This window comes from Cryptomeria japonica, chromosome 5 (assembly GCF_030272615.1).
Source record: "Cryptomeria japonica chromosome 5, Sugi_1.0, whole genome shotgun sequence".
Classification (NCBI taxonomy): Eukaryota; Viridiplantae; Streptophyta; class Pinopsida; order Cupressales; family Cupressaceae; genus Cryptomeria; species Cryptomeria japonica.
Window position 1 is genome coordinate 648,345,274 of NC_081409.1, and position 12,159 is coordinate 648,357,432.

Sequence of the window (12,159 nt, forward strand, 5' to 3'; positions counted from 1 at the left end):
GGTATTCTTCTTGTTTTTCTTTTTCAACTAGGAATATATCCCATGCATTTTCTGTTTCTTCAGTCACCTCATTGACTCTTCCAACCATTAACGCAATGTGTCGGTGTGCAGTAGAGAATACTGACCCGTTGGCTTCAGCAATTAAATCATCAATTTGTTTAGGTGAGTTCACTGGGTACATAGCAAGTAGCTTTTCTATCTTGATTTTCTTGTCAAGTTCTATTACTTCTTGTCTCCTTGCTTCCAGTCTTTTGAACAGTTCATCTGGTACTTCATCTACAACTTCCATCAAAAATTTCTTATACATGTCCCTATGCAATATAACACTGTTTTCTACTTGTTCTTTTTCATCTGCTGTTAGAGTGTCATATAATTTCTCTATATTCTTCAGTTTCCCTTCCTCTATAATTTCATTCAATAGTATATTCAAGAGGAGCCAGGTTTTGTTTTGTTCTCTTCTTCTTCTTGGGTGTCAGTTTCTTCTTTGGTGTAGTCTTCTTAACCGGTGATCTCACTGCTTGTTGTTTCTGTCTTGTCCTCCTAGGTGAGGGTGTGGTTGCCGGTGAGGGATCTCTTTTCCTTACAACTCTTTTGAAAGCTGCAGGCATGTCACTCTCTGAAGAAATGCTTACTGGTGATAGATGAGTCTCAAGCTGTAGAGTTCCTAGCTCATCCTCAGTGATACCGGTTTGTTTTAACACATCTTCTTTAATAGCCTTTGCCTGTCTAGAGCCTCTTCTCACAACTGCCTCAACCTTTTTCACTCTCTTCTTAGATTGTATTTGTTTTCCTATAGTTTCAGCACTACCAAATACTTCTTCCTTTGGTTTGTTTGGTGCTTCCAGAAGTGCTTTAGCATAAGTCTCAATTATGTGATCATCTGTCTCATAACCCATCTCTGTTACCCAGATTGTTCTTGGGATGACTGCTTCCATCCAAATTTCATCCTTTTTTATTACAAAACATATTTCATCCTTATAGTTGTCAACAATCTTTTGTGATAATCTGATTCTCTTCTTCATCTTGGCCTTAAGTGCTTGAAAGAAATCATGGATATTGTTTTCCTTATCTTCTCCCATATTGTTGAATAGTTCTATTAGCTGTTTACCTACCAGTATATCAAATCCAAGTTCTTTGTAGCCTATACCGGGAACTTGTTTGGTTATATGTAGTATCAAACATACTAGCAGATTCCCAAACCTAAAAGTTCCTTTCTTATCCTTCTTAATCTTGCCTAGGTTGTCAATTAACTCATCCTTCAACCACTCACATATATCAATTTTTGCATTATCTGTGATCATGTCATAAGCACTTTTAATGCATAAACTTGAAATTGAATTGAGTATGTTTGCATGAGTTTCCTTATACCCTAATATCATGCTGATAAACCTTACATTGATGTCGGTTACATCATTGACTCTTAGGGACCTTTTATCAGATGTAGCGCCAGTTAACTTATTAACTAGGTCATTGGAGACCTTCTTAGTTTTTTCAAGCCTTTTACCGGTGGTTGGTAACCCTGTGACAACTTTCACAGCTTGCTTGGTGATTTTGTGAATTGCATCTAACTAGAAAAATTCACCATGTACCTTTCTTAAGACTATCCAAATCACATCCTTGGGAAATTCAGGAATGCAGAGGATTTCAGTAAATCCTAGGGTTTCAATGATTTTATGTTCCGATTTCAAATTTCTAGAATTATCACATATGACAGTTTTATACATAGTTTTGATCTCTTCATCTCCCAATTCCTCTATGTTGCAGTGAATGTAAATTTTGGGGTCTTCAGCATAAACAACTCCTTTTGGTATTTGTGAGAAAGAACCTATATTGTCATCTTTCTCTGCTACTTCGGGAACTAGTTGAAATACGGGACTAGGGCATTTTATGACATCGACTACAGTAGGGTTTTCTATATATTTAAGTGCAAAGGTGGATGCCATGATGATAAATACCTTTTTCTGTCTTGGATGGATTGATTGCTTGAAGTGCTTCGCCTCTTTGCTTGAAATTCCTTAGCTCTGCAAATTTCGCGCTCTATGAATGTTTGAAATCACGGTGAAATGAAATGGAGCCAAAACCACAAATTTATAGTGTTAATTTGCCATCTACCACATTAAATGCATGTCGGTTAAGTATTCACTTAACATTGTCTGTTGGTAATGAAGTAATTTCCAACTTCTCATCTCTAACTGAGGGAATAATAGCACATGTGTCATTAGATTGCCAAACCCTCAAGAAAAATTTCTTCAATTTGATGAAGAACTTCGTGCCGGTGGAGCATCACTCTGTCCTACCGGTGAAGTATCACTCTGTCTTGCCGGTGAAACATTGACTGGTTCTACCGGTGGAGGAGTATTCCCAATATTTAGATCAGCTTTTCTAATCCATTGTTTTGAGAATTCTTGCTTAACCTCTTCAACTTTTTCTTTACCTTTCAAGCTAGAACTTTGGTTGTCTGCCGGTGATCCTTTACTTCTATAGAATTTTGCAATATGCCCAATCTTGTTACATGCATAACAAGTTACATTATTCTTCTGAATAGCTTTCCCATAACCTATGTCGGTTTGTGTTCTGCATTGATTAGATAAATGTCCAAATCTTCCACAAACATAACATCTCACATTCATTCTACAATTTTCAGAATAGTGACCAACTTTGTTGCATTTAGAACATTGACCAGTGGGTGTGTTGATATTCTGATAATTTCTAGATCTACATTCATTTTCTCTATGACCATACTTATTACAGTTAAAGCATTTTCCATCTTTACCGGTGTCAAGATCTTCCTCAAGTTGTTAGGCTTCTGAAAATAGAGGACCAGGCTTTGATACCAATTGTTAGGAAACTTACAGATACTGAGAGGGGGGGGGAGTGAATCAGTGTCTAACCGGTAATTAGAATTTTTTAATTTAAAACATGCAGAACATATTATAACAGTGTACTGGTATGCAAGAAATAATGTAATAAACAGAATTAAAATCATCCACATGAAAAACACACCATGACACAAGGATTTAACAAGGAAACTTGGTGTGGGAAAAACCTCGGTGGGATTTGTGACCCACAATATCCACTTACTGGCCGATAAGAGAATATTAGTTACAAAAGGGGGCCTGCACATGCAGGAAGGCCAACTGCCTAGAGCTCACTGCTCAATGGGAAGTCTCACTGACTTACAATGTGGATTATACAAATCCAATATCTTGTACTGCTTTACAATAGCATCTATAATGCCTAATCCAATACCGGTTTTTGCTCTGTTATTTACATAAAACCTTAACCTATATTTCGAATAATAGGTCTGCCTGATATCTTCCTTTTTCACTTACATCCCTTACAAAATGTCTACAATGATCTCTTTTATATATAAGAGTCATTTTACAACTTGCCAAGTCGGCTTACAAGGTTTTTACAATAATAAACAAAATATAATATAACAAAAATCCTGTCGGCCTCTATGCTGGTATGCTTCCATTCTCTATGCCAGTGTAGAGTGTGATCTGTTGATGTGGGTGAACTATCTTGCCGATGTAATGCCTTGCCGGTGTAATGCCTTGTCAGTGCCATAGGATTGTAAGGTTGCCATCAATGACAAAACCTTCAATTACATACAATGTCTCATTGGAGTGTGCATATGCCAACATGCTCTCTTGCAAGTTATCTCCTTCGCACTACTAACACCTAGCCGGACTATCACCAAGCTCGTCTAGGGCCAGTTTGCAGGAATAGCTAATGTACAAATGAAAACCTATTGTACATGATTGGCTCTTCTTGACCACCTCCAATGGTCGTGTGGAGTTTCAAGCCAGAGCCATGTTGTTATCTACAAACAGAGAACCAAAACTGAAAAACGAAAACTTATTTACATATTCCAAGCTTATTCCTGGGTTCAACTCAGTAACTCACAGAACAGAGACATGAAGCGTTTACATTGACTACATAAGTGATCTTAAAGATTCTAAAACATTATTGAAATTCACAAACAAAAATCCGACACTGAATGGAAACCAAAAAATAGGCTTCTCTTTATTATTCAAAAAAATAGATGTGTTCTCCGTGGCAATCAACAATCCACATTCAAAACAACAACCCTTTTACAGATGCCCATTGGGTCTTTTATGCATTCCATCCTCTATCGTGAACTCCTATTGGACAAGATTGATCTTGTTACCAACGGTTTCCAGCGGCAACTGTCGGATAGGTTCTATTGGAGCATCGGGGTAACATCTAAACAAGGTTACCGATGTCCGATGACAACCTCCAACTCTTCTCACTTCCTATCAGATCTTCGATGTAACATCAGAATTGGGCTACGGATGACCGCTGACTTCCCACACTACTTCGCACTTTCTATCAGGTCATCGGCGCAACATCAACATAGGGCTACTGTTGTCCGATGGTGACACACCACTTTGCGCTTTCCATCGGGTTGTCGGCATAACACTAACACGGGGCTACCGATGTCCGATGGTGACACACACCACTTTGCACTTTCCATCGGGTCACCGGGGAAACTTCACAGCCGGACTTCTGATGGCCGATGACAACATAGCAAGGGAGTCAGTCTCATCGGGTGATCGATGTAGGGTGAAAACCCCTCTTGCCAATCTCCAATACTCCATCCAACGAACACGCTCCAAGCCAATGCTTTCTCATCGGGATGTTGGGGTAACTTGAACCGACTCCTTCTGATACCCGATGACTCACCAACAAACAACCCATCAGAATAGGTTATCCCAGTGCACTTATGAGATGCCATTTCAAACTGATAAAGCACACATTTGAACCTAATCATATCAAAATTGTTGAAAACTTTGAAAATGCAACCAAAACTGGGTGCTCCTGCACCACTGGGATTGCCTTGGCTTTGATTGCTTGAGAGGAATGGAGACCAGTTTTGACTTCTTAGGATTTACCTTGTCCTCCTTGAGAATATTTTTCTCCCTAGCCCTTTGCACAACTTCTTTTGTAATACCCATTTGTTCAGCAAGCTATTCAACCTCTTTTTTGACTTTCCTCTTCCTTTTCGCCTCAATGAATTTCTTGTGCAAATCAAGATCCTTCTCTTTGAAACTACCAAACCTCTCTTCCTTCACATCTACCAGTTTACTCAATAGGTGTTGAGCATATTCATCAAGTGTATTTCCATCTACCTCATACCCCAAGGGCATGATCCAAACAGTTCTAGGTTCAACTGCCTCCATGTGACATTAATCTTTGTCTACCATGAAATAGATTGTATTCGCATATTTTTCAACAATATCTTTTGGGATCCTCTCTCTGCTTTGCATCATTGCTTGAAATTATTTAAAATATCCCCACAAAGAAGATTTCTGAGCTACAATATCACCCAATCCCTGTAAGCCTTCTTTGATTTGTATTGTCATTGGTTTATCATAAGCCCATTGTACTTTTCCTATTCCGGGGATTTAATTCAAGAAGTAAAGTGCTAAACAAACAATCAGAGAACCGAATTTGAAAAAATGTTCCTTATCTTGTTTTATATTCAAGTTTCTCATCAGCTCACTGAGAAGTACTCTGCACAAATCATATCTTTTGTCCTCCTTGAGCATTTGATAGGCCGCATATATTGCAGTACTGGATACTAATTTTGTTTGTTGGACTAGTACGCCTTGCATCCTGACACCATTGAAGCAAATCTTACATCATGCTCTATGATATCACTTGTTGTCATCAATCGGTTGTCATACTGGAATCCGGTAACTGCATTCACCATTGTGTTCTTGACATTTCTCAGACCGAGGATCTCACCAATTGCACTCAGATAGCTTACCATTTGAATGACTTACTTTGTGATCTTGTGAGGTCTATCCAGCCATATAAATTCATCATGGATTCGGCTCAAGATGTACCTAACCCATTCGGGTTCATTGAACACCAAAAAATGAACAAACTAGATAAAACCTTTATCTTGCAATGATTTTAATTCGGGCTTTAAATTTCCCATTCTATCCATCATATGATTGGTGTATAGTGATAGCATGTCCGTATTCCCAAGCTTGATATTACAGTGAATATATGCCCTAATATCTTCATTGTGCAGCATGCCATACGATACAGGAGAAAATGCTCCTTCTGAATCATCTTCAACCGATTTGAATGGATGTCTCTTAAACACTAGCCTTTCCCTTTCAATGATCTCAGCTACCAACTGAGTTGCAATACTAGATGTTGATGCCATTTTGAAATTAGGGTATGAAAAATAGCACGAACATGAATGAATACCTTCTCAAATTCAACCGGATTCTAGAAATCGTTGTCTGTTCGCTTCAAGTTTAGTTATCATTGCTCAATCTCGTTCGCCTTTCTCTTATGCCCTTTCTCTTTGTTCGCAATGTGAAAAATGAATAGAAGAATGTCTTTTATCCTCCGAAACCCTAACTTCAAGTTGCAATACATGCACAACCCTAAAGGCTTTTCACATACCCTATTTCTTCAATAATTCATCACCAGATATTCATATAGGCATGTAATCTTCTAGATATCAACTACACAACTAATCTCTTTCATCTGTAACCATCCTCGACCGGTCACAAATCTCCAAAAGGGGGTTTTAAGGATCTGCATGAAAAGCTTCCCCCTTAGGCCAAAATGCCTTAGTTACCGGATGAGGTTCCAACACTGGAATCAGGTATGGAACCATTCTAAATATTTGAATCTTCCTTCTTAACTCACATCTTATGTTTCTCTCTAACTTCTTCGACCTTTGATTTGCCCTTTTCATCTGATCAGTTCTTGTCTACCAAAGCATTCCTGCTCACATTCTTGCTTCTGCAATATTTTGCAATGTGACCCGAATTGTTGCATGCATAGCAAATAACATTTCCATGCATAGGCTTGAAGTTCATTTGATTTGATCTCATAATGCATTGGTTAGAAATATGTTCAAACATTCCACAAACATAGCATCTCTTGTTCTGAAAATTATTCATCATTATTCTTCACATGTTTGACTTATGACCAAAGTTGTTGCATATGAAACATTGACTAGTGAAGGTAGGACCATTATTCATCACATTATTCATCATTCTATTATTCATCTTATTTCTACACTGACTTGCCATATGACCGAATTTTCCACAAAAAAAACATTTACCATTGAATTTATAGGCATTAGGCTATCTTACCGGAGGTTTCTTTTTCTTTTGATGATTGCTTTGTCCAGAACTGGAGGATTCTCCTTTCTCATATCCAAGGTATCGCATGTCTTTTCCATGTCTCTGACTTTCAAACATCTCATCTAGCCGGGCTGAGCTAGCTTTGAATTTTTTTATGTACTCATTAGCAGTAGAGAGCTCATCTCAGAATTATGATTTGCCTTTCAAGTTCTTGTCCATCATTCTTCCAATGCACCAGTTCAATTTTGAACTGATCATTCTCATAGTTCAATCTGCAACATTCATCAAATCTATCATTCAATGATTGAGTCAGATTTCCCTAATTCTTCTTTCTGTCTTCAATCTCCTTTGTCAACTTCATCACAATGGATTGCATCTCATTCTTCAGGACTGCATTCTCTCTAGCAAGATTCTCACATTCATCTATCTTGTCTTGTAGGGCTTGATTGTCAATGCTTTGTTCTTCTTTCTCCTTGAGTTTATCCATCAGTTCCATTCTCTTCTCTCTTGATGTGTTGACTTGTTCCTTCAGAGATTCAATGAAATTTTCAGCTGCTTCCAGACATCTCCTCAGGCTACTCTTCTCTTTCATAGCTGCATCAAGATCTTCAAGTGTCACAGTAAGTTGTTTCTACAAAACAGAGTCCACTGATTCAATGTTCCCAATCTTCCTCAAGCTGTTAGGCTTCTTCTGAGGAAATAAGCTCTAATACCAATTGTTGGAATCAATGAACACTGAGAGGGGGGGGGGGGAATCAATTTTCTACAATTTACAAACTTATTAAGCTGATTCACAAACCACCGGATGCATAAGAATGAAAGTAAAGTGCAGAAACATAAAGCAATCAACCACACAACTATAACACCAATATTTTTACATGGAAACCCGGAAAGGGAAAAACCATGGTGGGATTTGAACCCACAATATTATTATACTATGGCCAAAAGTATGATAATATTACATAAAGGGGAATGCACTTGCATTCAAGCACACTACCTAAAGCTCACTGCTCTGCAACCTGGAGGAAGGCTCACTGCCTTACAGGCGATTACAATTGATTACAATAACAAATGAACTGACGTATAGCATCTACATATGCCAAAAAGCAGTTTCGGTTAGGCTCAAATTGACTTCTGCAACTGTTTTGTCTTTCTGCTCTGTCATATATTAGAGCACCTAAATCTTCAATCACATTCACCAAACTTCACACATTCGCTCATACAGACTTCTCATACTTACATCACCACCCAAAATGCTCAAATGGATCAGACTTATATATCCGCATCAGCAAAATGAATCATTTCTTATGTCGGCCTTCACAAACCACATAATAGGCAACATGAAATGTGTAACCTTAAGTCGGCTCAATCTGTCCACAAATCCATATACGGACCCAAACAAAATGATAACAAACTTCATACAAGTCGGCCCAATCTCCTCAATCACGAAACCAATCACCGAAATCAACCCAAGGATTCCGCAACACACGTTACACAAAAATATCTCTATTCTAGCTGAATTACCAGATACTGGAACTTTAATCTAACTCATGAATCAACACCGGATATCAAGATTATGGAATAATCTGCCTCAAATATTGAATCATCTGCCTCTATCACCGCAACCAAAGTTACACAACCAAAATCAAGATATGCAAACTATACTCATGCTCTACTGGTTACTATGTTCCACCTTCCAGACTTATGCCTTGTGAACAATATAACTTCCGGTAAATCAAATCTATGTACACCGGATATGATTTCTGAACTGGGTTGCCATCAATGACAACTCCTAAGCATTCGTCATGCATCAATCTTCACCGGATTAGTGTCTTTTGCCAACACCGGCTTTCCATAATACATTAGTGTGTTTTTGGAAGAATAGCTGCTGCCATCTGGTCATGAGTGTTTTTTTTGTTGGAAATAATCAAAACTACTCACCAGTACAACCAGTTGTTCATTCGTGCACACATTCATATCTATCAGCTGCTTTTATCAACTCCGTATGCGCCATATGTCCAGCCTTCATCTCAATATTAATGATCAGAATTCAATATAGCTCTTTCTTGGATTCGAATTGATTTCAATCTCTTCTCCAAGCTGTCACCTGTCCCATCAATTGGTCTTTCACGGTTTGATAAACAATATTTTATGTTTATTGTTTGTCCTCCATTGATTGTACGTTTTCTATATATTGTAGGGTTTTGTACATTGGAACTCACTCTCTCAGTAGAGCAGAGTCCAGCTCCACAGAGCTGGAAATAGTAGTCTGTAATGAATTAAGTGTATGAACCTGTAATGATCTGAATCAGAATGTATGAAACTGCTAAGTCTGATAGTAATGGTTTTTAAATCTATGAACCGAAGCTCAGATGATACATGTAATGTATTTGTTTCTTAATATAAACTATGTTTCTTTCTTTTTGCTCCCCCTCTTCATTCAACATTTTTGTTTGGCAAGCTAGAGTAATAAGAAGCAGCCGAAGAGCGAGAAAAGGCGTGTTGGTGACACAGTTATCCTTGTCTGGTTATGGAGGTTAAAAAACTGTTGTAATTTTTCTGTTTGATATGCTTTCCTTTCCTCGTTAAATTTGGTCGTTCGATTGCATTGAGAATGGGATGAAGCCACTCATCATTCTAGTTTGAGATAGCAATTCAAAAGGAACCTACGTTGATGAAGAACATAACTGCCTCAATCCCATCATGCCGAGACTACTGTTCGTTGGTGTAGGAAATTGAAAGTCTTGAGGTGAAAGTGGAGCTGTATTTGTTGCAGCTTATCTTAAAGAGAAAAATAAGTGTCCTTTGTCAAGAGGAAGACACCCCTTGCTAAGTCTATTTTTAGAAATGTGTTGCTATTAAGTCAAAGTTTGTTTAAAAGAAACGTGCTTTTGAGTAGTTCACTGCAATAGTAAAGCTGAGAATGAAAGTTGTTGAAGGATCATCTGTTGATAGTGATGATGACTTAATTGAAAATGAAGCATTTTGAAGAGGGTAACAATTTGAAAATAAAGAGCGATGTAGTAGAGAATAGTTATTTGCTTGAGTCAAAGAAATTATATTTTATTAGGGTTATGAGTCATATATGTGAGAATTGATGTCTAATAGTTAAAAACGAGATCTAAAATCTGAAAGTTCAGTATTATACTTTTAAGAGGCTGATGAGAGAGTTCATGTGTAAATGGTATCCAATAATGTTCTAAATATGAATTATAACAGAGTGATTATACTTGAAAGCAGTTTAAGATATTTTACAAATAACTGTTTCCGCATAATGTATTGTTTTATTTTGTCAATCAACTTAATATTATAGCATTAAAAGGGACTGTTGGAATATACGCTGTATCAGTAAAAACCTAATTGTATATATGTAATCGAGTCCCTGTTAAATCTATGATTGAATCCGAGTTTATTGTATTTAGCTCAATTTGTTGTCAAACAATTACGATTACCTGTTAAAATGTTTAACTATTAATTCTTTCACACCAATAAAATTGTAACCTGTTCATGAATAAATCAATTAAATAGTTTGCAATTCTGTTCCATGTTCGCTATGTTGTTTTTCAATTGTTACACGGTTTTGACATCTGACCTTAAGGATTCCTATAATTATAAACCACATTTCAAGTTGATTTGGCTTTTTCGTGATGTTTTGTGTATAACATCAAGTTGCTATGCACTGCATTAACAAAACTGTTATAAATTTCTTACTGATTACAACTGTAATGAAGTTATTTTGGCAAAGGCTGATGATTTCAATTGTCAAGCAGGCAAAATCACTTATGCTGGAAAACGCTAACCTGTTTAAAAAGGTAATAGACTTGTACGCATATCCGCATTGCCATCATAATGGTTCTTTTTCTTTTTACCATAATGAAATTCTAAACATGATACAGATTGAAGGAGGTTGCAGGACATGCCACCTCAACATTGACATTATGGAGGGATTTGACAATGATTTGGAAACAGATGGTGCAACTCAACAAAATCTACATCAGACTAATCTCAATCTCACGTAATTTTTATGATGATAATTTCTGCTTATTGATTTTTCTTTAGCTTACAAAAATATTTTTTAATAAAGTGATTGTGTGTGCAGCCTGTCATGAATTCGATGGACTCTATGCTCGGAGATAAAAGAAAAAGTTTAATGACGAGATTGTGTATGTGCAGCCTGTCATGAAGTCAAGGGGATGCTATTGTCCAAGAGATTTTCTGCAACTTATTTAAGTCGCTGTGAAGTTACAATGGTATTCAAACAGATTATATGCTAGGAAATCTAGGTATTCCATTACTGTTTATAGACTCGAACCTCTCACTTTGTTTGCCATCTATGCTATGATTTGATGTTAAGGTTTACGTTTTTAGCATTTATTTTATAATTGAAAATAACTTTTAGATTGAAATACTGTACAAGAGTAAAATTTAGAGCGCATTATGGTTCTCTTTTATGATACCCATACCTGTAAGATCAGAATCTATAATTCTTAACAAACTAATTGATCGGAATTTCCTTCAATTGCTTTTTACTGTTACAAGTTTTCATCAGGTGGCATCGTCGATGGTAATGAAAATGTTAAAAATAAAAAACAAACTGATTGTGGGCTCTAATACATCTCCAAAATAACTTTAGATTCAATATCTGCTTCGCAAAAGCTTGTTGTATGCTGTGCAAGGTATATAATGCTAGAATGGTTATTACAGTGCCATATTCTGTTGGAAATTTTTATGTACGGGTTGTTTTTAAAATGCTTACTTTTCATCGTTCGAAAAATTTGTATACAAACAAAATAGGTCAGGCATATATCACAGAAAATTATACAAGTTACCGTTACTTTATCGCTGCACTATATAGAGGAAAAAGAGCAGCATTTGAGAGGAATTTTTTTATTATATGAATAATTTGTATTAAAATATTATGCAATATACAAGTAAATTATTGATTAATTATAATTTATTAATTATATAATAGATATGATTCTATTGTTTTCACCGATTATAATCATTAGGAAAAACT

At 36.7% G+C, this 12,159-nt stretch overlaps 1 protein-coding gene across 1 annotated transcript in view; it reads left to right on the plus strand.

Moving 5' to 3' along the window:
• LOC131078483 (MADS-box transcription factor 14-like) overlaps nucleotides 1-11,681 on the plus strand; it is a 102,960-nt gene extending 91,279 nt beyond the window's left edge. The window contains exons 4-6 of the mRNA XM_059220240.1: nucleotides 10,913-10,954; nucleotides 11,039-11,157; nucleotides 11,242-11,681. Coding sequence (XP_059076223.1) covers nucleotides 10,913-10,954; nucleotides 11,039-11,157; nucleotides 11,242-11,251 — 171 coding nt within the window. The 3' untranslated portion in view covers nucleotides 11,252-11,681. The remainder of the gene's footprint in view (nucleotides 1-10,912; nucleotides 10,955-11,038; nucleotides 11,158-11,241) is intronic.
• Nucleotides 11,682-12,159: the final 478 nt, after the last annotated feature.